Source organism: Pezoporus occidentalis, unplaced genomic scaffold (genome assembly GCF_034315485.1).
Source record: "Pezoporus occidentalis ecotype Australia unplaced genomic scaffold, CSIRO_AGI_Poc_V1 ctg397, whole genome shotgun sequence".
Lineage (NCBI taxonomy): Eukaryota > Metazoa > Chordata > Aves > Psittaciformes > Psittacidae > Pezoporus > Pezoporus occidentalis.
Window position 1 is genome coordinate 122,756 of NW_026915721.1, and position 27,938 is coordinate 150,693.

General features: G+C 43.1%; 1 protein-coding gene across 3 annotated transcripts; it reads right to left on the minus strand.

Moving 5' to 3' along the window:
- Positions 1-292: 292 nt before the first annotated feature.
- On the minus strand, positions 293-27,449 carry MACO1 (macoilin 1). 3 transcript variants are annotated; one of them, XM_062632764.1, is made up of 11 exons: positions 27,189-27,449; positions 18,715-18,856; positions 17,909-18,035; positions 16,033-16,156; positions 13,691-13,869; positions 12,745-13,243; positions 4,478-4,636; positions 4,145-4,327; positions 3,816-3,936; positions 2,486-2,660; positions 293-1,479 (listed from the first exon to the last, which is right to left on the minus strand). In XM_062632764.1, exons 1-11 carry the CDS (start codon positions 27,266-27,268, stop codon positions 1,277-1,279), a joined length of 1,992 nt encoding a protein of 663 aa, XP_062488748.1. In that variant the 5' UTR covers positions 27,269-27,449; the 3' UTR covers positions 293-1,276. The 3 variants fall into 3 exon arrangements, with proteins under 3 accessions (XP_062488748.1, XP_062488747.1, XP_062488749.1); XM_062632763.1 differs by lacking the exon at positions 27,189-27,449 and adding an exon at positions 26,661-27,055; XM_062632765.1 differs by lacking the exon at positions 27,189-27,449 and adding an exon at positions 21,640-21,924.
- Between the last annotated feature and the right edge of the window lie 489 nt (positions 27,450-27,938).

Sequence of the window (27,938 nt, forward strand, 5' to 3'; positions counted from 1 at the left end):
AGGAAATTTGTCCTCCCAGAGTCCACTGCATGTTTGCAAAGCCCTATGTTGGGTTTGTAATGCTGGGAGTTACTAGTCCAATTTTGCTTCCCACGCCCCCAATCCCCACCCTCTAAACCCTTCAGAAGCTGCCAGGGCAAACACCTTCTATAATGTAGAAGTCAATTTGAACATAAATGTTTGTGCAATTTACAGGTTTCCTTCAAAACCCCTTGGCACAAGGGCTGAAAAATATTCAGCTCCACTTAAACTGTCAAAGACGAGGTGACAGAGAGTGTAAATCAGAGTTGAATAAAATAAAAAACCCAGAACTGCAGCTTTTATTAGCCAGCTTTACAGTCTCTTGTATACAGTACATTGCACAGCTCCGCCTTCACAATAACGCTTCCTGTATGAATATTGTGCCTTCCATGATGCAGTATAATCAAGGCGACTTACAGAACACTGCTGAGTTTATATCAAAATAAACAGAAGATGTAACCTTGGTTTATAATGAACATCCAAATTACCATGTACAATTTGCAGTAGACTCTGTAATGAGCTTTGATATATAAGCTAGATGACAGTGAAGGGGGAAAAAATAGTTTAAACTATCAAGTTTCCTCTTGAAATGTCTTTTCCCAAGGCACTGTGAACAAGACTGTTAGCAATTCTCAATGACTAAAAACACCAATGGGAATATAAATATTTCACACAACAACCACCGTCACATCATCAGCTATTCTCTTATTCTTTCCCTTAAACAACGCCCCTGAAATTTGTTTGGTCCTTTGAGGGGTAATCAAATTATCTTCTGCAACATCACATATTTGTATTCAATACATCTATAAATCAAAGCTTTGTTGGATTATTTAACCCTTTCACTGTAAAAACTAAAGGTTTTTTCCTCACTATTCCTGAACAAATCTGCAAATTCAACTTATTAAAAAAAAAACAACCCAAAAAGCAGAAAGGGTTCAAAATCAAGCAAAGCCCTGTGTTTTTCAAGAGGAAACCATGCAAGAGTACATAAAAAGGCAAAATTGGCTACTTGAAAACCAAGAATTGTTTTTAATGCATTGGCCAAGGAAAATAAATTGCAAAGTTCTGTGAGGTTTTCTAAAACTTTACAAGAAAAACCGATGGGCAGTTCTAGTCAATCCAGATGTTCTTTTATCCTGTTTTAAATGACAACAAATACAGTCTCACACAATACAACTTCATCTTGACTGCAAGAGACACTCCTGTGTGATGCCTTCAGCATGACAAAATTACTGGGCAAAAAGAAAATTGGCATTCATTTCTTCAAGGGCTGATAAACAGAGGCATTGGGGTCAAGTCCAGAAGGGCTGGTCTCCACAAATTTGGAAGAGTAATGTGGGGAAACCGGACTCAGAGTGCTGGTGGCTGCAGTGTATGTTATGCTGGGCATTACTGCCATGACTTCTGCAATCTTCTGTTTTAGGTCCTTGATTTCCTGATCTTTTTGAATTATTTGCCCTGAAAACAGCAAACAACATCACTTAGAACGCACAGTGTGTTCTCACCCTCCACCAACTGTTCATTAAGAGCTGTTGAAGCAAAACACCCAGGAGATATTCACCGCCTAACACAGCATCAGTAAAACACAACTTGTGTAACTCCTGCTTTGTGTTGAGGTGAATTACCTCTAGTTACCACGTCACACAACTTGACATAGCACTTCCATCAGATTTTGCACTGTTTGCATTCACTGCTACATCAATTATTTCTACAGCTCAACTTGGCTCTTTTCCATTCACCTTTTACAAGCACCTCACAAGAGCCATAGCATTTGCTTATGAGATGAGTTCTTCAACTGAACCCCCTTTGTGCAGACTCACATCATCACTACAGCAATTAATAAAACAAACACCAATGAAATGAAAAGATTTTCCTGCAGCCAAGCAAATTTCTGCTGGGAAATTAAACAGGGGCTAAATCAAAAGGTTATTTAATTTTATTTGATTTTGCTTCATTGGTTCCTAACCTGAGCAGGGAGTTATCGTCGGTTTCGTGCTCCCTCTGGTGGCTGCGGCACCAGTGTCGATGCTCACCTTAACCAGTGCCAGATTTAAAACTGCCTGGGTTATTTTGCTCCCCCAACATTTAGGCTGTATTTACTTCAAGAGTAGTAAAATACAATTAGGATTCAAGGAGAGGGGCTTAATAGATAGCAACTATTATTTACAGTCCAGCCCTTTAAAAGAAGCTCTCCAGCTTTGAGGTAATGGCTCATAAAAATGTAGAAAGCAATGATAAATTAAGTCAAACACCCATCTTGATGGCTTTTGGTTTCAGTTTAATAGCCTGGGCAATCAGGTCAGGTTCACATGGGCAGAGCCACAAAAGGCAAAACCCCACTGAAAGCTGAAATGCTGAGTGGGGGCTGTAGCTCACCCCTAAATAAAGAGGTAGGATATTCTTTCTGCTCTATTGTCATGCTTTCAGTCAGTACTGTGTATTGAATTAAACTATCCTGCCTTACCTTGGGCAATCTCAAGCTGCCGTTTTGCATCTCCTAATGCAGAGAACAGATCCAGCTTGATCCTTGTCTCTGCGCTCAGGCTGTTCTCTAAGTGCTGTGTTTTATCCTGCATGGCTGAAAGTGCTGACATTAACACCTCTGTATCCTTCTCATTCTCCTTGTACTTTCGCAGCTCCTGGAGGAGTAATTAGGACAAATGTTATTCTCATTGATTTCACACGTGAGATATACCAAGAAGTCTTTCTCTTCCCCACAGCACACCACTGAGCCTGGGATTAATACTGTAAAATTAAAATGATGGTTAATTAAGGACACTGTAATATTACATCCAGTAATTATACACGACCATCACAAGTGATTAAAGCCATATTGTACAACACATAAATAGTGCAGCGAGCAAGGACCATTTACTCTGCCTCTCAGCCCTCTCTCATCTGTATCAAGAGCCCCCACGGAGGAGCCCTCCTCAGCCCTTCCAAGTGCCAGCCAAGCAGCCAGGCAGCCCTCAGCCAAGCTGTGGAATGTGACAACACTTTCCACAGCAAAATGGCCACAGTGGGGACTGATGCCTTGCTGAAGAGTTTAAAGTGATACTAAAGAAGCACTTAAAGCTACTTCAATTGGCCGATGAAAGGGATTTCTAGGGTTTCTTTATCTCGGAATACTTCCCACATTGAACCCAGCTGTGCTGCAACCCCAGAAATTTGGAAAAAGGAAATGGAGGGAGCGAGGATTCTGCACACAAGAGTCAGGCACCGTGTGGCTGGGAAGTATGCCTGAAAATTTTGACTCAGAAAGAAACAGTACCTCTTTAGGAACAGACAATTTAAAGGAATAAGGTCAGCTTCAGCTCACACATCGGAGCTCTTAAACTTGAATGTGCAAGACAACGCATCTGCTACGAGTCCAGCACAATGTACTTTCAACAGTCAAGCAATATCAGGAAAAAACAAAACATGTCTGGCCAGCGATTAAGACTGCATAAAGTAAGCAATCTTGCTTGCTAGCAGTGAAATGTAAAGCGATGCAGACTGGCAACAAGCTCCTCACATTAGATGAAAACTCTTGAGGGGATTTACATTCTCAGTCTACCCAGACCATTGGTCTGGGGGAAAAGATTCTAATAATTTAAACAATGGAATGGTGTGGAGCTGAGACAACCTCTCTCATACCCATCTTCTTGCAAACAAGTGTCTTGATGCAAGACATGCAAGACAGACATCTGAAGAACATAATTCTTGAAGGTGTTGATTGCCTCCATCAGTTTCCAAGGGCTGAAAGCACTCACTCCTTGTGATGCTGATCTAAGCCCCTGGTGCTTTCTCATTACCTGAACTTTCAGTTCTAGTTCTCGTATCTGATCTTCTTTCAGCTTTATGTCAATTGTTAGCTTCTTGCACTCTGTCTCCAGCTCCCGGATACGGTTCCGTAAAGTTTCAGTACATTCTCCTCTGCAGAAAAAACATCGAGATGCTGAAGCAAGTCCTCCCACTGCCTTAACACAAGTAGACCTCTTAAACCAGATCAAGCTTCCTAATAAAGAAATAAATAGACTACTCTTTTATGTACAGAACAGTGAAAAATGCCGCCCCAAATCCCCCCAAAGCACATCTCAGGGATATTCTGGAGCTGAGCTTGGTCTGGGATAGAACAAAGTACCTTGTAGCAGCAGCAAATGCCACAGCACGTGCAGCAGTTGCTTCTTCCAACTTCTTTCTTTTCTTTTCTTCCATTAACTGTTTTTCTACAAAGGCTCGTGCCTCCTGCTCTGCCTTCAGCTTCTTCTCCAACTGGCTGATCATTTGTTTGTCTTTTTGTTTCATTTGTACAGCATTGTGTAATCTGGAAGGTAACAGGTACAGGATTTAACGGAGGATTTCACCTACTGAAAATAAATTGCTGTCAGTGGTCCCGCGTGAGCCTTGCTGGATTTGCCAGCAAATTTCATAGAGACTTAACACAGCAGCACTGACTTAGTGTAGGAGCACCTACTTGTTCTGAAGCAGCTCATTTTCCTGGCGGAGCTGCCCGATCTCGGACCGAATCCCCCGCTCTGTGTTGGTCAGAGAACTGATCTGACTGCGGAGCTCCTGCTCGATCTGCCTGCTCGCCTGCAGGTCAGCCTTTAACTTCTTAATATCTTGTTCCAACCTAAGACAGACAATTTGAAGGGACAATTTCAACTTTATTTCCCAATTACCCAAAGGTTCACGCATGTTATATAAAAATCACAGAGCGAACATCGCACCATCTGCCAACCCCCCAGCCCTTCAGACTTAAAATACTCAACTCTCAGGAATTATGTTTATCCTTGCTAAATAATAATGTTTTATGTAACGTTACGTATATAGCTCTATTATAGTGATACACACGCTTCGTATCCTCCCACAGGAATTTGTTTTGCACTGCAGAATCCCAGAACAAGAATTATGGAATTACATTTTTCCTCTAAGCCTGAGAGGCTGTAACCAAGGCCAGATGCACACCTGAACAAATTCTACTTTTTCTCACCAAATCAGGGTTTCATTTGTGAGCTACAGCCGATCACGCTGCCGAATTCCCACCTAAATGTGGTTTGCTCCTTGAAGCACATGATGTGCACGGTGAACAACCAGGATGTGTCAAGTCATCCACAGTTCAGGAGTCAGTAAATTTATTTTTAATTGTTCCTGAACAGGAGCCATCTGCTATACATTTAACTGTAGCTTTAGAAAGTTCCTCAAGACTCATGTGAGCTTATTATCAAACCTGGTTAAAATAAGCCCCAAGTCGCTGAAGAGAGGCACGCAGCTCCCCTGAAATATTTCCCCACACTTTAAAGTATTCCCCAAACGTATTTCAAAATGTGTTTCTTCTTGGAATAAAAGCATGTCTCAGGTAAATAATAATCATTTTTATAAGCACAGTCACATACTTATTTAAAAGCAAATATGCCTCTCAGTCACTCACACAATCTCATTTGTGCCATCAAATTGTCATTGATTCAAAGTTTCTAAATGTTCATAAAGAAAATAAAGATGCTTTTCCTTCCTAAAGTTCCACACAGAATTAGTGGCAGTTGAACATTAGGACGTGGGGAGAATTGTCACAAGAGCCCAAATGAACAGCCCTTACTGACATTCACTAGTGCAGGTGAACTGTTGGAGCTTTATGTCCTCAGAATGAAAACACTTCACTCCTCTGGGCTTCAGTGCAGGAAAATCTTAACCTAAAATGCTACTGAGAGAGCTGTAACAATATGAGGTACAAGAACATCCTGTGTGAATTAACCAAGAGGTTAAATGAGGAATCATCAGACTTCTGGAAGTCCATAAAAGCATATCTGTAATAGGCTAAAACTGCACTGAAGAGGTCTACTGGGTAAATTAACAGCAAGAAACAGCCTATAAAGGATCAGATCCCACTTTCTATAGCTGTACTAAGTTGTCTTTCTAGTTATACTTAAACTGCCCCACTGATAAAATGAATTTCTTTTACTATAGTAGAAACTGTGGTCAAATGTACTTTTAAATAGAAAAAAAACCCCACCCCACCGAACTTAGAAGGCAAATAGTAACGGCACAAAGCAAATACACATTTCAGATGGAAGACCACAAATCATTTCAACACCTTGAAATGTTCTGTTGTAGGACGAAAAGAATTTGCAAACCTAACCAAATATTCCTTCCAGCATGTAACCACAGCACACAAACTAAAAATGGAAAAGCCATCAGCAGATGTTATTAGGCACGTATCCTCCCAGTGTTCAGTATGTTAAGTGATGGAGCTGGAGACTTGCTGGACAATGATATAACAGTTCAATTTGATTTTCCAATAAATAGTAACTCAGGATTTTAGAAAGAGCAAACTCAGTAATTGAAGAGAGTAAGATGCTGTAGGAAGCATTAAACTGTTGTAAGGCAACAGCTGACTGGTTTTAATACAGGTTTTCATAAATAGGTGAAAATATGGTTGGAAGGACAACATAAAGGAATGCACAGAAATCACACACACACACTTTACATTGACATTTATCCACAGACTGCAACATGCATGTCCATAATAAAGTGATAACTGTGAAAGTAAGACAGCTGTAAATATCCTTTCCCCTATAACTATGCCAAAATGCTCAAATAAGATACCAGCATTTATTTTGGGTATTTAGTATTCCAGGAAAAGAAGAACTGATCAGGTGAAGCTCAAATAAATCAAGAGGTGCTGGCACAGGACCAACTGAATTTGTGTTTCTGGCAACAAAGCATTGACATTAGTTCCAACTTCTGAAGCCATCTGGTTTATGGCATTCCTGCAGTTCCCAGAAGGGCTCTGCACCCACAGTGCTCATGGGGCTGGTCCAGGCTGTGCTGTAAAGAGAGCTGAACCCTGCAGGTTCCAGAGAGCACACACAAACACGAGCAGAGAGGATGCTGCTTGCCAAACCAGGGGAAATATGAGGCCACAGCCTTCCTTTTCACTCAGCCTGGGTAAAAGTGTCCAACCAAAACTGTGTACATTAAATCTGTGAGAACTGGGATCAAGAAGTGTTACACACTCGTTCATCACTCAAATCCTGCCTGAACACTTAACAAAAACCCCATGGATGTCCTTCTGCCTTTACTTTTCAAGCATGCTCCAAGAATCAGATGTTCACCTTTTTGCAGGATTAAACTCAACAATAATTGCTTAAACCCTGGGTGCTTCCACCATTTATGAAAACCCAGCAGCCACACTGCTAGAACGCATCCAGGCAGCCCAGGCACCAAGAGACAATGACTGCCTATGAGCAGCCAGCACTGCCCACCTGCAACCCTAACTCAGTACATGCTGCAGAGGAGCTGCTGCTTCTCAGAAACTGCTAGCAGGTGTAAAGTGGGACCTGTATACCCTGTGTGCCCATTAAAACACAAAGACTCTCCAATTTACCAGCCACTACAAACGAGCTCACAGTGGGCTCAGCAGTTCAAAGGCGGCAACTGCACTGCTTCAACTTACCCTAATCAATGGATTCTGGGCTTCCATGCACCCCAATTTTTCACAGCACCTCGCAGTCAAGAGTCTTTATTCTGTTGTGAAACAGAAATAAAATCTCTCCTATCAGTACAGATAACCTAACTTGAACAGAATAACAGATGTGTCAATCAAATGCATGATCAATCTATGCGAATGACCAGCTACTGTAGTGCAACTCCAAAGGGGCAGAAGAGAACTAACAAAGGAAACTCATCTCTTTCTAGTCAGTGGCAGACAAAAACATTGGAAATGTATCTGGCAATGGGCTTGGTTAGAAATACATCTTAAAGTAAGGTTTTACCAGATTTTAATTAATCCTTTTCATTATGCTGTAGTTTTCACTACAGCTTTAAATACCAAAGCAGCTGTTTTCTACAATTTAGAGAGCAAATAAATGCTCCTCACTATCTGAAATGAGTTAGGAAGCTAATAATCCATCATAATGGAAGGACCAACTGTTTCCTTACATTTTCTCTCCCAGATCTGCCACAATTAGCTAGATACAAAACTTCATTAAGAAAACCAAACCACATGAAGTTAATTCCCCCTCAAAACCACATGTACTCCTTGCATCCTCCACTGTGTAACCGTGTTCTTATCAGTCAAACATTTTCAGCCTAAACATGTCACTCTGCGGAACAGCAAGCCAAAGCTCTGCTCTGCAGAGAGAGGGGTCATCCATCATTCTCCCCAGAAATAGAAGAAGATGAAGAACACCCCTTCTGCTACCTGCTTTCTAAATTGGAAGCACATCATCAAGGTAAAGCAATGCAATGCCATAAAGAAAGCTGTGCTGCTACAAGCACGAAACAGTGTGTGAGCTGCCCCTCCTGTAACAGTCTGCACCACTATTGCAATGATAAATGACCCAAGAAGACAGCATTTTTTAAATTATTACTATTCTTTCTACCATTTCATTTTCTGCTTAAGTCTCTTATTTCCAGGCTTATTGGGAAAGTTATTTACAAAGTGGGGGTGAAGCAAACCAGAGTTCTAGAAGATGCTTTATTGCTGCACAAACTACAAATCATTTTGACATAAAACTATTTTTCAGATGAGGGTTTAGCTGCAGATTATTACATTGTGCTGTTTACACAACCAAGGCCAATTTTTCTTTGCAGTTTGCCATTACTATAAATGCAGATTTACCCATTTTCTTTTCTCAGCAGTACCTCACATCATTCCTGATCTTGCTGATGAAGAGAATTCATCAGTAATCACCTCCAAGACTAAGTATTTTTCCAAATGCTTCAGGGAAATGGATGGATCAACTTAAAGACAACTCAATTCAGCTTAATGCTCCTAAGTATTGATGACTGGTGAATAACATACCTTGTTGCTTGGTTACTCATTCAGCTAACTCAATTCCATAATCACCTGGCAATTGTGCACAAATTAAAACACAGTTTATAGAGAAATTAAAGTGTTCAAAGCCCCAGAAGGCCTCGGATGCTTTTCTAAGAGACCCATGTTCTTCCTTGGCTGTGTTCTGGCCCACTCTCTTGGCATATGCATCCCCTGCAGTGAACCTAACTTCTCTAAGTAGCCAATGTGATCCCACAGCACTGAGGTTCTCCTGCTGTAACTAACAGGCTGATACTAGCAGTTTCTCAGAGCACTTCTCATTACCAAAACGACAGTAATCCACACAGAGAAAGCCAAGTTACTTTTCTCTTCCACAGAAGTGATCTAAGCAGGCGGCATTTCAGAAGGTTTTTCTGTTTCTGAACAGTCCAAGCACTATGTTGGCAGTGGCTTGAAAATGGTCTGCGAGAAGGATCAGTGCCATGATTTCTAACTTACATTCCTAACTCTTTTTCTTCTCTGCTCTATACTTCCCATCACTCCCATCATATCACATGAAATGCTGACCCCCACAGAAGCTGACAGCAAAAAGCCTGGAACCCTAATGCCATTTCAGGCAAGGGGGATAAGGAAGCAAGCAGCAGCCTTAGGACATCAACAGTGCCACAAAAGATGTACAATTATTAGTATCAAATGGAGATAAATTTACATGAAAACCTTCAAGTCTGTCTCTGCAGGTAACATCAGATTGTGGGTAGACCAGCTCTTGCTTTGCAGAGATTTTCCTTAGTCCAACTGCCAGAAGATGTCATTGTTATCTCCGAGAATAATTAGTACATGAGACAGGTTGTTTCCTCGTGTGCCAACAGCAGGACATCTCTGGATACAAACAGCTTTGCCAAGCTGCACTGCCAGGTTTTTGACTGTGGCTTTTTGTGCCTTTTTGGGTTTAAGAGTGCAAATAGCTAGAGGCAGGAAACGCTGTGTAATATGCAACACACACAAAGTCTGCAGTGATTCCAGCTTGGACTTGTTCTATATATCAAACCCCTAAACCATGAACAAAACCTGCTGTGCCTCAGAAGTGACAGTGCAACAGCAACAAGAAGTCAATCTGCACTGTACCTACTGACAAACAGCATGAAGTATTATGAGATACCACGCTCATCCCTCTGCTAGATCCCAAAGTATTCCTCTTGGCTCAGTTACCAGTGCTGGGAAATGAAGAGCTCAGATCAGAGATTCAATTACCAAGTTCTTGACAAACCAACAGTAGATTTCAGCATCCACTGGAAGTACACACTTACTTCAATGGTAGGAACATACCCCTAAGAGGTTACTTTTAAGGCTGATCAGCAGGGACACAGTCTCTTAAATCACTCTATCAATTGAGATGACAGTAACACAAGCTTCACTGAAACATCCAAAGACGGGGAGCAGCAACTTCCTCTCCTCTGCGCACTAACCATTTACCAGACACAGCAAGAAGAAAACCTCAACTGTTTCAAATAAGAGTAATATTGTATATATAAAACATTACCTTAATCAGCAGTACCATTTCAGATACAAAGTGTCACATCAAGTAGCTAAGAGAAGTTTAGCAGCATGCAATACTGTCTTGCTCCCGAATAACCCCTGTTAAGCCGAGTCTCCAGCAGTCCTAAAGCATACTTTACATTTAATACGGGTTAGTCAGCCCAGGGAAGTCATTTGTGAACACAAAAGGAAAGCAGCTTGGTTTTGACATCCTGCTGCGAGTCTGCTGGACAAGAAGTTATAAAAAGCCTCTTTATTTGGAAGCTGAGCAGATCTGATCTGAAAGTCAAGACACAGAGGCAAGAGTCCACACAGCCCTTTTCAGGCTTCAGCACTGATGCAGACTAAAAGTTTAATAACAGGAATGAGTAATACTACTGGAAGTGGAAAAGATGATGAACAAATCACTCCTTACACTCCAGGGACAGGATAACTGACAAGCTTTGAAAAATAAACATGAATTTTTAAATTTAAGTGCATTCCACCCCATCCAATTTGTCAGGTAAGTTTATGCTTCCATTGTGTAGGAGTTACATACTCAATCTGAATAGAAACTGCATTTCAAGAATGATTTCAGTCATCTCGTTTGTAAGAAACTGTGAGCAGCGACACACAGGATGTTGGTGTTTTAAGTGCTCCTGGCTTGCCTGCACAGGGAAATCAATGTTCAATGAGCAGCTACAGGAATTACTAACACAACAGCCACATCACACCCACACATCACAGAGAAACACTTGACAAACAAATACTGAAGTAGCTTAATTCTCCTTCCGGGCAGAGTAAGGCTACCTTGCACAAAGGCACACTCAGAGTATGCTAATGTGTACTCTGCCCCTACCCAGTGAATTAGAGGAGTAAGAACACTGTAAGGGCACAATCTAGTTTATTGCATACCCACTTCTGCATTAGAAAACCTGCTTTGGACAATGACCATGATGACTTGGAGCAAGCTGGCATCACAGCATATAAAAATTTCAATGTGTAATGTAAAACATATGAGGTTTAAATCTCATTTCTTGTCATAGCTACATGGGACAAAAGCCTGAGTCTTCTCTTTTCTCAGCACTTAGGAATTAAGTTTTAAACTGCAGCAAAGCTGAACTGACCTGTTTTCTTCAGTGAGCAAGTAACATAAGGAGCACAGAGATGCCCATCTGAAACTGGCAACATACAAATACAGCAGTCCTCTACAGGCTTCTTAAGATGCAGCTTTGCTGAAGAGACAGCCATCTGTATCCCATTAACCTTAGCTGAATGCGATTCACAGATTAGATCGATTAGCTGGTTTCTCATTTTCTTCATACAAGCTCTCTCTAGACATTAGGTATCAATTAGCCTGGATATGTAACTGGCAGAGGTACACCAAGCAGTGACAGAGTGATTAGCAGAGGAGAAAAATAACATTTTCATCGAAGTAATTGTATTCACACAGCATAAATCCTCAGAGACACACCAGAGTCAAAACTCCTATTACCAAAAGGAACCCACAGGGCCAACGAACCCAATCTGCCAATTAAGTTGGCCAACAAGGGGTTGAACACAAGAGTTCAGCATGTGAGAAAAGGAGAAAGACAGACATAAGCCAGGAAGGGTAAGAAAGTGCATATCCATGTAACAGCTTTGTTCTAGATGTATCTCTATCCCCAGTCCAAACACTTCCTCCCTTTTTCTTACAAGTACTTGTTCTGGTAACAGGACAGCACCGTATGTCTTCACTTATACCCTGCAAGTACTTAGCTGCATTTCACAAATACATCTTCACTGAAACTTCAGACAAGCACATGTAAAGATGTGACTTGTTCAATCTTTGTAGTTTACAAGGCAGCTAAATTAAATCCTTTGGACCTGTTTTTAAACCAGTAAGGCAGCAGATCTGCAAGCAAGAAGCTGAACTTCGAACTTTAAGGGCTTGCACAGTAGCTCATCCTTACTTGTGAATTGAAGCTTAAAACAAAAGCCCAACATTTTGGGCTTTTCAGGGGAAAACCAAAACAAAAAAGTAAGACAAAACAACCTGTTCAGGCACCATCAAACCCCACTGAACTCCATGGAGATTTAAAGGTCACTCCATGGAAAGTTTGTCAGGAACACATCCACTGAGCTCTGTTATCGTGATTCTCCACATTTCTCTCATGCCTTCTATGAAGCGACTGTCAAGCTATTGATTGTGCCCCACAGCACCCCTGTGAGGTAGGCAAGTACTGTGTACTGAGGTAGAAAGGAAGCAATTTGCTCAAGGCTGCAGAGTAAACCAGAGGCAAAAATCAGGAACAGAACCCGAAAGGCCTAGTTCCTAGTTAACTTCTTCCATCACTAGACAATTCTGTTGTGTTCATGGGATCATATTTTCCTATGGAAAAAAAGCTCCGATGTACTGGAGAGAAGGGAGGGTAAGACAGGCTGTTACACAATGTTCAGATCAAACTTACCTTACCAGTGCATCTGGTTTGCTTAGCTGGTTATTAGGAATACAGTTTTCCATTAAGTCCTTGTGTGTGCTTGGGCTCTTGCTGGCACACTTCTGCTTTTTCTCATTCTTAGCAGATGAGGAGGGGATGCTCCCATTCGTTGCACTGTGGCTGCGAGGTGAGGAGTTCACCACTCCACTGACGTTTTTGTAATTTTTGGATGAGGCAGTGCATGAGTCCTCTTTTAAGAGGTTTTCTGTACTTCCCACAAGATCATTATTTAATCTTTTACTATTGATATGGTTTTCCATATATTCAATTTCTTGTATTTTAGAGTCTACAGGTTGCAAAATATTGTTATTTATCCCAAGGTTGTGTTTCTTCGCATCCTTGTCCTTTTCTTTCCCTTTTTCTCTATATTCTAGCTCTGGCAACGTTGCAGATAATTTTTTATTGGCTGGAATGCCTCCATTGTGCTGCAATAGTATCGAGGAATCCATATCAGATAATCCTTTGGCTGCTGCAATACCAAAACAAACAAAAAATATACTTAGTTCATTAAATCAATCAATATTGTGACAGACAAAGAAACATCATTAGCTACATATCAATCCTTCTGCAGAAAGCAATCAGTATTAGGGTCTATCTAGAAAAGCAAATCAGAAGTCACATGATAACTTAAGACTTTTTTTATCATTACTGGCAGGAAACAGGGACTGAATAATAAATACTCATGCTTCATGAAGCACTGACTAGATTGATGCAGTTGCTAATGAAGAACTAAACAGAAGACATAATTCATTTCCACTGCCATACTAACCACTGCCAAAACCATTTCATTTCTGGCTCCTCTGTTTCCAAGTTCACTGTACTTCCAGCAAAACAATGTGGACTAACAAAGCTTTTCCTTAGCAGGCTTTTTAAATAGCAGATAAAGCAAACACATTAAGTAATAAGTATAACTTGCCTTCCTCTGCCTCCCTCTCTTGCCTTTGTAGCATCTGCTGTTCTGGGGGCAGAGCTTGCTGGAGAAGCTGCATGTAGAACTCATTCTCTTTCTGCACTTCTTTTTGTTTTCTTAAACGCATTTTGTAGCTGACGTAACTTTTAAAGCCAAAGCCCAAAGTCACAACAGGGTAGCCAATACTAGGAAAAAAGCAACGTTATCATTCAAAATGTAAGCATAATAGCAAATTAATAAACCATCATTAATAGTAATAGATTATATAGCTGAGAATACATCTAAATGACAACTTTGCCCAGAAAATTATACATAAAATGGTTTTTGCTGTACCACAGTTAACAGTTTAAAAATGTAGGCACCTCTTTATTGAGATAAAATTACAGTTCATTGCAGACAACAATTAAGTGTAGCACAAATTAAAGGATTATGACAATGCAATGGCACTACTCAAAGACAGCTTTTAGACAAGCACCAGACTAAGAATCATGCATCTTCTGAGGAGGTAAGAGCCAAATACAGCAGAAGTTCCCAAGTTTTTTTCCTAAAGGGCAATGTAATATATAAGACATTAAAGTGGGAGATGTGTTAGCAACATCCATCCAGAACAGTGGAAGGAGAAACTGACCCTTGGCTTCATCCTTTTGCATTCAGAAATTAAGAGCACATCCCTTTTCCAGCACTCTTTAAAACTGAGACAAAATACCACCTCTGCAACTGGCCCTGTGACCTCTTCTCACTGCAGCACAGGCTGACAAACGAGAGTTGGAGAAGCCACTGGAACATACAGCTTTGGGGCTGCCATGTTCTTTAAGGGGACAAAAGCTGTGAGCCAAAGTGCCACCACCCACCCTGGGAGAGCTAGAAATGACCCTGGAGGTGAAGCCTCAGTAATCACCTCCCTGCTGCTGGCCACAATTAAGAGATCTGTGGGCAACAAATGGCCTTCAGAAATTCCTGTTTATGGGATTGACCTTGAAGTGGAAACATCCCATCCCTAAACTTGGTTCTTCCACTGATCTTACTGACAGACACAACATGAAAACTTCCCTTCCAGCCAGATTCTGCTCTTCCATTTGCTGATGGGGATGACAGAAGCGTTACAGAACTTGGGAATTATTTCCTTGCACATCAGCTTCATCACGCAGGATTTGAGTATCACCTTGTGACAAGTGCACCAGCACAGAATGCCAACAAACCCTGCTGGAGTATTTATTAACACGGATACTCCATCAGCGAGCTAACATCCCTGAATCAAAATAAATAGATCTTTGACAAGTATTTTAACAAAACAGTGGAGTTGCATTTTAAACACTGAAGGTATCCTCGATCAGGGGAGAACTCGGATGCAGATGACTATTAACCGTCACAGTCTTCTCATTCTTTGCTCAGTAACAGCAACACTGTGCAAATTGCATGTCTAAGTAAGCTGCCAGAATGCAAGAATCATTTGCATATGCATCTGACATTATCTCTGCCAAGGCTTCTTTTGTAATGCTGTGTAAAGACAGCTGTAGCTACAGTGCTAAAACTCTGATGACAAGCTGAAACGTTTGCATCCAATTCAGCAGCAGAAAGACCTTTCTTCACAGTTCCTAAAGTGCTTTTGTAGCCTATTACAGAATTTTATTAGTGTTTAAGGGACTTATTGCACAATGTAGACAATATAAATGGACAGATGTATAATTTATTAGAGGCTGTATCACAGGGAACTGGACCAAATGACTCCAAGAAAAACAGGACACATTTTAAACGTAGCCCAATCAATGGATACTACACCAAAAACCTGTGGAATAAGAGAACATTTCTTCCAGATAGGAATACTCTGCAGCTGAGTCTTTTGCCTGAAGTCACTCTTATCACTTCCAAAGAAGTGATACAATTAAGTAGTGGTTGTCTTGTTTTCTGTCATGACTTTCAACCTGCAGCTTATTCACTTCCTCTTGTGAATTATGAAATCACTCATGAGAGCCCGTCTTGTTGGAGGGGAAAAAGAGGAGTGCTTTGTTACAGAAAAAGAGGATGATTTTTTGGTAATGGTATACATAAATTATCAGTGAAACTACTTTGCTACTTTTACCATCTATTCATTATGTGAATACAAAATTTGTAACCTGATGCCAGGTAACACTAGGGATATCCACGCTACAAGTTCCCTACAGCTCACAAGCACTGTATCTTCAGATAGGTTGTACTTGGTTATTGCTTAGCATGCATTTCTCATGGACTATTTAATGACAGATGTGTGAGGGGAGAACTGAACAGCCAAGCCATAAACCAATATAAGAAAGCCTTAAATATTAATTCCTCTGGTGAACTAAAGGTAAGGAGAACAAGAAAACACTCACCAGTGTGCTGCAAATGGACGACAAAGGTCTACATGGAAATTTTTTAGATCTTTAAATCTAATGGCTGCTTCGATATAAACAAAAAGTATCCACAGTGATACTGTTGGCAAGCACACACCCCTCTCTATTGACAGAAGAAAGAGAGAAAAACACCTCAGTAATATATTACAAGCAGCAAATCAAGCTATTTTTAAAACATTCCAAAAGTCAAGGGGAATTTTCAGACAGACTTACAGGGGATTGCAAGAGGTTTTGTTCAGAATAAAGTATCAAGGATGTCTTTCTTTTGACCCAAATCTAAACTTTCATCTCCTTATCCTGCTTTATTACTTTGAGAAGACATCAGTGAAAAATAACAGATGCACAGCTAATGAAATAGCTTGGCACAAAACCCTACCCAGAGAAAGAACACAAATGGAAGGAACTGCACAAGATGAGGTAATGTTACAGCTTATGATCTTTGAGTCAGAAGTGGTAAGCTTGGACTACTTTCTCACTCCAAGTTAGGTATATCTTGGTAGCAGCAGTGAGCAAATCAGCTGAGAAAACAGGAGTGAGTAAGTACAATACTGGTCACTCCATATACAGACAGTCTGCAACTCAAAACCCTACACGAGGGGGTTGTTCAAGATGCTCTATTGGTTTTTCTCTCCAGCACTACTGGAGAGAATGGAAAGTGGCAGCCAAGCAAGCAAAGGTATTCAACATCCTGGCCACTGGAAAACACCACTTTTACTTGCAATATAGCCACTGTGAATCCCCACAAACCTATCCCAGTTACATGCCACAAGCTTCATAGAGCTAAACAAAGGTCTTGATTACATACATATGTGTGACTTACATGAACATTTAAAGAGAAGCAGTGAATTAAAATATTAAACAAGCTCAATAGCTACAGCTCAAACTGGCCCATCATGGTTCTCCTTTAGGGTTTTTTAGCATTAAGGCTGAGAACAACATCAGATAGTGCTTTAACATGTGAATGCAATCCCAAAAATAGCTCCAGATTGTCTATGTACTTTAATTGGGCAGCACCTGGTTCCCAGCATCTTCCATTAGCTCCCACACTGTCATTATGATAAATTACTAACTTGTCAGAAAGATGACTGCTTTCACCCGCCAGCTGAGAAATGATGCTGCAAATTCTCAGGATCTGATGGCAAGTCTAGCATAAAATATTACAAAGGCCTCAAATCCCAACGACTTGGGTAGTGAGAAATTACCTCTAAAAAAAGTTTTATTCCTAAAATGTTTTGACTGTGTGAAAGACAGGCACAGAACCCATGTCAAGTGTTACTGCTCAGGGAAACTAAACCACCTCCCGCTGATGCCAGCTGCTGCCCCAGAACCTAAGGATTTATTAAAACAAAGCCAAACAAGTAAGGATTAAATAAAAAGGGCACTGGGGAAGAAGACTTCTCCATACAGGTGCCAAACTGCTGGGGCAGACACCAGCCTTTTTGCTCAGAAGCCGGATCCAGCTGACAGAAAGATTTGACTAATATGAACTGAAACTATGGTAATACAAACTGAACAGCACACCAGTGGAAGATGGGAGGAACATAACTCTGTGCCACAAGCTTTTCCTGTGTCTGTGCTCTGTGTTTGTTGAATTGCTGCAGAATGGTTTTGAAGTTAGGAAAATATTTGTTTTACTGCTCTGGAATTGCTGTTCATGCACCTTCAGTCCCACTGCTCGGGCATTCCCGATTACAAGATACACCCAGTATATCAAGTGCAACTGAGCATATTAACGAATGAACCTTTTTTAACAAAACTGCATTAAAACAAATGTGGTAACGAACAGAAAAGGGGTTTTGCATGTTACTAAAAGCTGCAAGATATATATTCAAATCAATGAAGAAGAATGACCTACCTGTGTGCCAGACATACTGTACCCAAACATAGGTGCTGGCAGCAAAAAACAGCCATTGTATTGGTATGAAGAGCAGACATATTATATTTGACGTGAATGCTACACAAACAAAAAATACTGAAAAGGCCTAGAAGAAAGGAGGGGTGGGGGAAAGAAGAGTGCTTTGTTTATTTCAGCAAATATTACCAGCTTATTGATGCTGACACCACAATGACTTCAACACAGAAACACTAATGCTGCTTCTAACCAGGGCAAAGAAATAGAGTAGTGCAGCCAATGAAAGCAGAAACTTGGCTGATTAAGAGAGAACAGGTACAACGTGAAAATTTGTGCCCATCCACTCTTCCAGCAAGACTCCAAATAGCTACATTTACTGCTTGAAGACTTTCATCTACACTGTTGATATAACATTATCATCACTGTATTCTCCTTCTGGAAAAAAAAACCACCAACCCAACCCAACCAACTAGCACGGTCATTTACTCTCTGAAAGAGCAGGAAAGACCTAAACAGTTAAGGGCTTCTGTTTTATTTTGAAGAAAACCCCGTTCAGGATCTAAACCAATTCACTAACCTCAGGAATTCAAACAGTATTTTCCTATGGTGAACATTTGCTAGCTACGGATTTCACCTCCACTTGCCACAGACAAAGCAGGGAGGCAGAGAGGAGAGGCTTGAGCCCAGGGCACTTAAGTCACCTGAAAATTCCTCCATTTGTGAAGAGGTTCATCAGTGTCATGCAGCCAGTTGTCTAACCCTGAACCTGTGCAGGATTTCCCTACAGAGGGAACGTGTGTTATACTTACCAAACCCTGGTATCTGAAGGAATCGTAAACACTCCTGATGAAGAGCCAGAATGGCCACAGATACTCAAATCTGAACTCCAGGACAAAATCTGCCAACAGTACCAGGGCCCACACTACCAGGAACTTCAGATACAGGAAAGTACTGGGGGAGGGGGAGAAAGAAAAGGTAATTTCAAGTCAGTATTTGCAATAAAGAGACCTAGTTCAAGAATAAAAACTATAGACAACTATAACAGACAAGAAAGCTTCATCCAAAGTAATTTACAACACAGTAGGTTTATTATTATTCTATTAAAACCAGGCCTGGTCTAATGAAGCTAATTCTATTCAACTGCATTTGTGTTAAAGTAGCAAAGCAACAGAGAGAGCTCGCTGCCCTTGCAGACATGCAGGATCACCTCCCTCAGCTCTGCAGGGCAGTTTTACACAGGCACAGGTATGGCTTCACAGCTGAAGCGATGCTCTTCCACTTTGCACTCTTGTACTGGGAGCTCGGAAATGTCTGTGTTCCTGCTCCTCAGACTGCAGATGTTGGCTCATTTTCCACATTTAACACAGAAACTGCAACACCAATAAACTGAGATGTATTTCAGGCCTATAACTATAGCAATTAGGAAGACTGGCTTGATTCCGAGTTGTCAGTGTTATGTTTGAAAACATCCATATTAAATTAAATATAAAATAAAACCACAACAGAAAAATGAAGACACGTGAGACCAGACAGTCTAACTTCTATTTTTTACTTATTTGAAAGCACATTTCCCTTATTCTTTGTCCTGCATTTTGAACCATTCATGACCCTTCTTGGCTAGAGCTCCAAATATTTTGAGACCATATCTAACACAGGAGCACTTGAGGGATCAGCCCGATCCATTCTGCTGATAAGGAGGAAGCTCCCTCAAATCCCAGCACCCACAGATGTAGTACGTTACTCCAGCTCCCCAGGATGCAACTACCTTGTTGCACTCTGTTGGGCTATAGCAAAGGTGGGGTTTTTCAAACCTATCTTTTAAATCAAGGGCAGTTTTTCCTTTTAGCTGCTTCTTTTTCCTCCTCTATCACATGCCAACAGCACCAGCAGAACTTTGCCCTGGCTGTCTACTGGTCAGCTGCCAGGAGTTTGCATGCACAGTGCCAGGTAGAGTCGAGTTTCTGCACTGCTCATGAACACGTGGCTTTTTTAGGAAGCTCTTCAGAGAAGACACAAAACAAAAACCTTCTATCAACAGTGTCAGGTACCAGCAGAGGTTTGGAGGCAACGGAACTACTCCTGCAATTATCACTCACGTTGTCACACAAGGTCAACTCCCAAACCACACAACTGGGAGAGCACTTTGATTTCTTGTGAGCAAAGACTGACTCTGTGTGCCTGAAAGTGTCCTTCATTGACTGGCCTGGCTGTGCTGCCTCCCCAGGGGAAGAGTTCTTGCCTGGCTTTGCTGCTGACCGCATGTTATCAGGCTCCCCCTCAAAAGTCCAATGCCAGGCTTTGCACTGTGAAAGGATTTGCTCCCATGGAACTACTCACACAAACATACTCACATGAGTTCATGCTTTAAATGTACTCGCACAAGTTCATGCTTTTAAATCAGCACAAACTAAGAGAAAACTTCATAGAAAATACATTTTGAAGACTGTGACAAATAAGCAACTATTCCACATGTGACCCACCTCAGCCTCCCCCCACTCACCTGGCTGAACGTTCTGAATCTGGATTTTAACATAATGGGACCTGGGGGGAAGATCCTGCTTTTTACAGAACCATCCCAGCCACTCAGTCAAAACATCCTCTTTGAGGAGAGCAAAACTACAGTACAAGTATTAAAAGAAACTAAACCCAACCCACAACAAAACCCAAACCAACCCCACCAAAACACCTTAAATGGTCACATTTGTCCTAGTAGATTATGCTTCCATACACTGCTCGTCTCTAGTTATATAAAGATCTGCAGCACGAGTCTGTCAAAAGCAGCCACATTCAGGGAATACTCAGGCACAAAAGGTGGCTGACACGTGGGGATATAGTCACCACTGTGCTCAGCTTGACCACGCTGTCAATTCTACACGTGCAGCTCTTCAGGGCTGAGAAAAATACACAGAGGCACCACAACCAGGCAGTCCTGATGCTGCCTGTTTGGCTGGAAAATCAGTTGTGTTGTGTAGGCACTTATTCCTGGGCTAAGTTTATGGTTACTGTTGATTTTTCTGCCACTGAAACCTATAAAGAGCCTACATTTTCCCCAGCAAATTAGGTTGTCAGAACTAACACTTTCCAACTGTTAAGTGCCACTCTAAGTTAAAGCATTTGCTGAATCAGAGTTCTGCGATACAGTCATTACAGTGACTTCTAATATTAAATTTGCATCAATCCAAAGGCCATGGTGATATTTACCACCTTTTAAAGTGGAGTTGTTACAGTACAACAATGGTAATAAGGTTTTTCAAAGAATATTAAAGAGCCTATTCCTCCGTCACCTGAAGAACTCAAAAGCAATGAAGGTTTTTATAAGTACAAGACTAAGACACAAGAAAGTTAGTTCTTTTACAAGACTCTTCCACTTAGGTTGGCCTCAGCAACAACTTTCACTGTTGTGTAATATATCCTACATGTATGTTCAGCTGCTGAGTCCACATGCACTCAAAGAAACCATCAGGAGGGTACTATACCCCATCAATGGCTTTTTCACATGAGGACCTGCTGCCCTCCAGTTAAAGCCTGCAGGGCTGCAGAGCAGAGCTGCACGCTCAGCCCAGCTTTAGAAAGGGATACTGGTAGCAGCCTCCAGACATCAGCTCTCTCCTCGAAATGGGCCGGGTTTACATTGTGCTGGCACAGTCACACACAGAGCTCTGCCGGCGCCGCACACTGCGGCTTGAGTTGGCAGTGAGGCTTTGTAGTAGGCAGAAACACGGATCTGTGCTTACCCTTCTTGCACAGAGGTGTGCTGCACACCGGGGTTTGCTGCTCCTGCCCAGCACATAGTTTATCAGTTACCTTGCAAGTGCTTAGTGAACAGACTGCTTTGTATGAACACCCAAATTAGCCATAGCTGAGAAGCCTCCAGTGAGAGCTACACCCGGAGCAGGCTGAGGACGTCTCCTTTGGACAGGCTCATCACTCCTCTGTGGTTTGTTCCAAACGACACACACCATTCACATCACACCACGTGAATGAAATGACTAACAGAACTGAGCAGTAGCCCTCCTCCCTCCCTCTGCTTTGTACTAGCCCTGTTACTTCATCTTTGCTCCTCAATCTATTAATCCCTTCCAGATTTCCTCCTCCCCTTCAGTGTATCTCTACTGCTACCTGCTCCCCACACACTTCTCTGGAATCCAGCACCAGCCATCTGGTGCCCATGAACGTCTGGCAGTCATTGATCTTTCTGGGCACATCCACCCAGTCCTCCAATTTTGATAGCTGCTGTGTCAGTATCCTCACTTAAAGATAATATTCACCAGGCAAAGTGCTCTCTAACCTCTGGATCCCTTTTATTAGAAAGGCTCAAATATATTCCATGATGCCAATTAGAATTCCGAGTTTGTTCTCAATACAGTAAGTACCTAAAATCTGGGTTATCTCATGTTCTGACAGACGTCAGGAAACTCTGACTTCAGCGAGCTGACAGGTTTAAGAAGGACAGGGCCTTCCCTATACAACTGGCACATGGCATCTACTCTCATGGGGTACCAGAAGATGAGGGGAAGGATGGCCACATTCACATGAGCAGGGCACTGCACAGGTAGGAGCAGTGACCACAGTGCTGGAAATCCTGTGAAACCTCAATGGATTCCTAATGCAGACTGAATAGAAACATTTATTCCTAACCCCACGTGGCTGTGCTACCCCTTTGAATTTGCAAACATACAATTTTCCTCCATATTCTCCCCCCCTTCAAGTGCCAGATGCCATTTCCTCCCCCCCCCCCCTTGTTCTTTGTTACTGTTCTTTGTTCTCTTTTTCCTGCCCCACAGAAACAGACCTTGTGCTTGCTACAAGGTAAAAATAGTTTTAAAAATCACTAGGAAAAAAAAAACAACCAATTATGAACCCAAGTCCTATCTGGTAGCAAATTAAGCTTCTATTCTATCCCTCTGTTATCAGCAAGTCCCTAAGGCTGGAAAGTGAATCTTGGCAGAACTGATGGCATGTTTCATTGTGCAGCCTGGCTCACACAAGACAATAGAGCGGAAGGATCCTGAGGCTGGCAGGGCACCAAACACAGAAAGGTGAACTTTAACATGCCATGGAATTACCAAACAGTCACCACCTCTAGGTTATCCATTCAGTGCCAGACAGAACACTGGGGATGCTCACTGGAGACTTTCAAGCAAAAAAGCTTTGTATATGTAAACATACACACACACACACACACACTCATATATATATGCAAGATTATTACTAGTGGGGAAGAAAAGTGCTACAGAATGAACACAGCAAATATGCAAGAGAGAAACCATGGTTGCTGGAACGTGGTATGCACACTGGAAATCACTGTGTGAAATCTGAAATGTAAAGAATCCCAGGAAACCTCCCTGACTACTGATTCAGTGTCTTGATACGGCAAAGAACACAGTAATCACTGAAGTATGGAAATGTAAGCAAAGGAAGACAAAACAGAAAATTCTTACAGTAATTCTGGAAGCAAGTGCAATAGAGACTGCTGAACCACAGGCAGCTAAGCAGCAATCAGTATTGTAGTACTGAAACAAGAGCATTGTGAGCCCACTGTGGTAACTCAGCTGAAAACACCACTCCAGAACAAGTAAAATAAAGCGAAAGGAACTGCAGCGTGCAGGGAATGAAAGTCACTGGCAGAGGGAAGCAATATTATATGTGCCGTCGGGGTTGACATAGTAGAACACATTTAAATGTAAGCTAAATTAGATTTGAGACCTGAATTTACGTAATAAAAAATAGCACTACTGGTTCGTTACAGACCTCCAGGTCAGGTTGAGAAGAAAATGGTTTTCCCCATATAGGAAGCTTATAAAAAAAGTGTCAGAATAGATCAGTAGGAAGGATCCTTATGGATTTGCGGGTTTCATTGTTTTTAAGAAAAAGCCTAAAAAAAGGCCACATTCCTGGAGCTAGTAATGAACAGGTTTTCCTTACAGTTTATTTGGCTGTCAGCAGAGTCCAGAACCAAGTCCTTGGAAATGAGCCATATCAGAGGGTAGGGGACACAAAGAACCACAGGATCCCTTAGCAAGGGAACGCTGCCCAGCACGAGATGCCCAGGGGCACCCACTGCCTTCATGCCAACAGCAGGTACCTCAGTAACCACAGCCACATCCTCCCACTTGGCTGCCAGCCCAGGTGAGGCCTGGGATAAAGGGCAATACATATATAGCTCTAAAAAAAAAAATCCTAATTCTAAAGGAACATGCAGTGTTCAAGGACTGTTGTCAAGAAATCCAGGATACACAGCAGAAGACAGCAGATATGGCACCATAAATTAAGCCACTAACATGTGGAGTTCATCTTGAAACTGAGCTAGCTACACAATTGGTACCAAGTGCCAATAGGACTCGGTAAAGCCCAAACAAGCTAGCAGCAACAAAGCTGAAGGGTTTTAAATAATGAAGGATGAGGACTAGGAAGACTTAGAAACAAGCACCAACAAGTAAACTTTAATTGCCTAACTGCTGACAAGCTGCAATGAATATTTTCATTAATTTTTTAATGCATGCAGTGTCAAAGGTAGATGTTCATCGCTCAAACATCGGAAAACAATGGCAACTTACAGCTTAAAACCTGAAAAGGCAAAAAGGTTGTGAACACACAGTGGAATAACAAGAGATCTCAATTCCTACCCCCAGTTTGTTGGGTTTGGAACTCTACTGAAAGCACAGATATGTTTTAATTATAGTAACGTTCTTTCCACAGATACTGCAATACTTTTAAATAGCACAAGTCCTTACCATGCTTGCACATAATGTTAGACTGGGGTTTGTTGGGTTTTTTGGGTAGAGGTGGCAACAGTCACTTGAAATGGTGCTACTACATCACAGGCAGCCAGGGCCTCAGCAGCAGAACACACGAGCAAAGCCCCAAGGAGCTGGAGATGGGGAGTAAAACTAAACTGGAAGGGAAGGCAGAACGCAGAAGGAAGGAAAACCAGCAGCATGGAAAAAGCAGTCTAAAGGAGAACAGGATAGTGAGACTGCTGTTGAAAATCTGGTGGGGAAGATTGGTCAGGAATAACTTTGAAAGTGTTTCTGAAGGCCTGAGACAAAACAGCTCATTTGATTTAGGAAGTGAATGCTGGGGAAAGGGCTTTAAAGACCTACAGCTGTAACATTTCAGATAGGAAAGGCTGTGAACCCTTAGATCAACTTGTTAGAAATGATACTCCAGACAATGGCAAAATCACTTATTCAGGGAGATGCAATATTCACGTATTTCAGTGCAAGCCTGGATATTACATTTCTAACTCTGTTCTGTGACTAGAAGCTCTTTCCTATTGCTTCTTACACTCTGCTTCAGATTTACACACGTAGCAAACCTGCCACCAGAGCTTTACTGCAGGCCAATGCCTTCATTGCTTCACCTGCTCCAAAACTCTTCAGCTTTGCAGCTCCCAACTGCACTCACACACGTCTGTTACAGCTCTGCACTGAAAGCCTGGGGAGGGAGCAAGGATAGGAACATCTGCCTTAAAAAGCAAACAGAAACCCCACCAGAGTTAAGTATCTCAATCATGCTGTTTGTTCAAGCCCAGCTGCTTGGTTGTAACACTATGATGCTACCTACTGATTGTTCTGTTTACTGGGTTTGTGTAAGCTGATGGTGACAATTAGGATAAGTTGAGTAAATAACTGCAGCAATTACAAAACTTAGAAATCTAGAGTTATACCAGAAGCTACCTGGTGTAACTTCCTTGAATTATGAGAGGCAAAGAGGAAAAAAGTAATAAAGCCCAAAACTAAAAAAGGAGAGCAAAAGAAACAAGGAAAAGAGTCACAATCCATGTAAACCCATGTAGAAGCACTTCTCTCTGCTCGTACTTCCAAAGAGGAAAGCCTTCCACTAGCTTCTCTTTTCTTTCTGGGGGACAATACTTTGAGGTCACTGACTACTTCTGCTGATCCAAATGCCACGTGAAACAAAGGCTAAAATCCCGCTTCTGAACTAAGCATTCCAGAAGTTAGCACAAGCAGCCAGACGTGTCTCTAGGCTGTTCACAGAGCTACAACAGCTCTCCACACTGAACACACTGATCACCCGGTGTCCTCCTCATCTTTTCCTGGTTTTCCCTCCTCTTCTCCCACCTTTCCAACCAGTCGCCTCAAAGGTAACAGGGAGCACAGGATTTTGAATGACTTTGGAAAACTAAGTAATTATAAAAGGAATTGCTTATATTTTCATTATTTTCCCAAGTTCACTCATCTTAAATATTAACTTCTAAGCAATGGTTGCTTTTTCTTTGACATTCCAAGCACCCTTTTCTCAAAACCCAGGAGTCTAAAGCAACAGCAGACTCTACTCTACTCTCACGTGGAGATTCACTACAAGTAGCATAAGCAGTATATTGTGACAGGTTTGTTACAGCCAGAGCCCACTATCATCCATTTCCATATGCAAATCTGCATTATATGAGTTTGCTCAAGTTTCCAGCCACTGCATATATAAACGAGGAACAGAAATGGGACATCACAGTGTAACTTTGGAAAGCCTCTACTAAACCAACCTCCTCTTCATTCAAAAATACACAATTACTCCATTTCATGTAAAACTTGGCATACTCAAGAGGCAGAGCTCTAAAACACCCTTTGAATACACTCACAACAAGTAAATGCTTCAGAATCTCTGTTTCGGTGCATTCTGCATGTAAACACCTGGAAAGCATGCCCTTATTCCAAACCATCCATGGCCAAGAACACGGATCTCGTTTTACTACAGCTCCCCTCCTCGTTTCGTAGGTCAGAGGAGACTCAGACACCGGCTGCGTTTCCAGCACCCGTGCTGCAGGATCCCCCACACCGGATCCTGCTCGCATCCCTCGCTCTCACCGCGGAGACCACAGCACAAGGACCGCGGCCACCACGTGAGAACGGAGTTTCCCGACCCGAGCGGCAGCGCCTCGAGGAGCGCTCCCCCGGCACACGGGCCACGGGAGGGGGATGTGAAGGCTCCCACCAGCTGCGGGCCGCTCCCTCCGGCCGCGCCGGCAGGACCTTGGCCAGCAGCTTCCCCCCCGCCTCTCCCCGGCCCCGGCGGAGCGCGGCGCTGGCTGGGGGGCGGCGGGGGCCGGCGCGGGCAGGCCGCGGGGCGGGGCAAAGCCGGGGAGCGGAGGGGGGGGGGGGGGGAACGGGGCGCCATGGCGCGCGTGGCCCCGCTGACAGGGCCGGGGGGCGGGGCGCCGCTGAGGGGACGGGGGCGCGAGGGGACCGGGGCGGCGCGTCCTTCCTCCCCCCCCGCCCCCCTTCCCCGTCCTCTCCTGTCCTCCCACCGCCGCCCCGCTCGGTACCTGCCGTAGATGCCCTCGGTGATGCGGTTCCGCTTGAGCGGCCGCCGCAGCTTGCTGCAGTCCGCGCTCCGCCGCTTCATCCTCCCGGCCGCCTGCGGCCCGGCCCGGCCGGCCCCGCCGCGCGCCCCGGCCCCGCGCTGCCCGGTCACGGCAGCACCATCCGCCCCCGCGGGGGTCCCTCTCGCGGGCGCCTCTCCGGTTTTCCCTCTTTTTCCCCCTTTTTTTCCCCGCGAAACAAAGAAATAACAATAATTCCTGGTCAGACCCTCCCCGCCGCGTCCCCCGCGCAGCCGCCGCGCAGCGCCCCGCCCGCCCCGCCGCGGACCAATCCAGCGCTTCACCGCGCCGGAAAGACGGCGAGCTTCACCAATGGGCATTGGGGAAAGGGAGATGGACAGCCGGGGAGGCCAATGGCGACATCGGAGGATAGGTTCCGCCCCTCGCTATGGAGCGGCCCGCCCACACCCCTGATTGAAGGCCTTGGAAGCCCGTGGAAGAGAGGGACCCGTGAATTGATGGCTCCTGAGCCAATCCCGGAGGGGGCTTTGAAGCGGAAGAAGGAGGGTTCGAGTCCCTCTGTCACCGTACGCTGAGGTGCCGCCCCTCACACTTGATTGACAACCCCGCTGTCAAATGGGCTGCCGCGAAAGCCAGCTCTCAAGTGCAAAGGTAACGGGGGGCGGCTCGGCGCGGCCCCGTGCTGCCGGCTCACCGCGGGGGAAAACACCCCTCGGAGTGACTGACGGACCA

Excerpts from the sequence above, each read along its gene's own strand:
- MACO1 (XM_062632763.1), bottom strand. The coding sequence starts at position 27,040 with ATGGCGCCCCGTTCCCCCCCCCCCCCCCTCCGCTCCCCGGCTTTGCCC. Across the intron at positions 16,157-17,908 it reads ACAGTATGTCTGGCACACAG|AGAGGGGTGTGTGCTTGCCA; the intron begins GTAGGTCATTCT and ends TTCTGTCAATAG. Across the intron at positions 13,244-13,690 it reads AGAGAGGGAGGCAGAGGAAG|CAGCCAAAGGATTATCTGAT; the intron begins GCAAGTTATACT and ends TTGGTATTGCAG.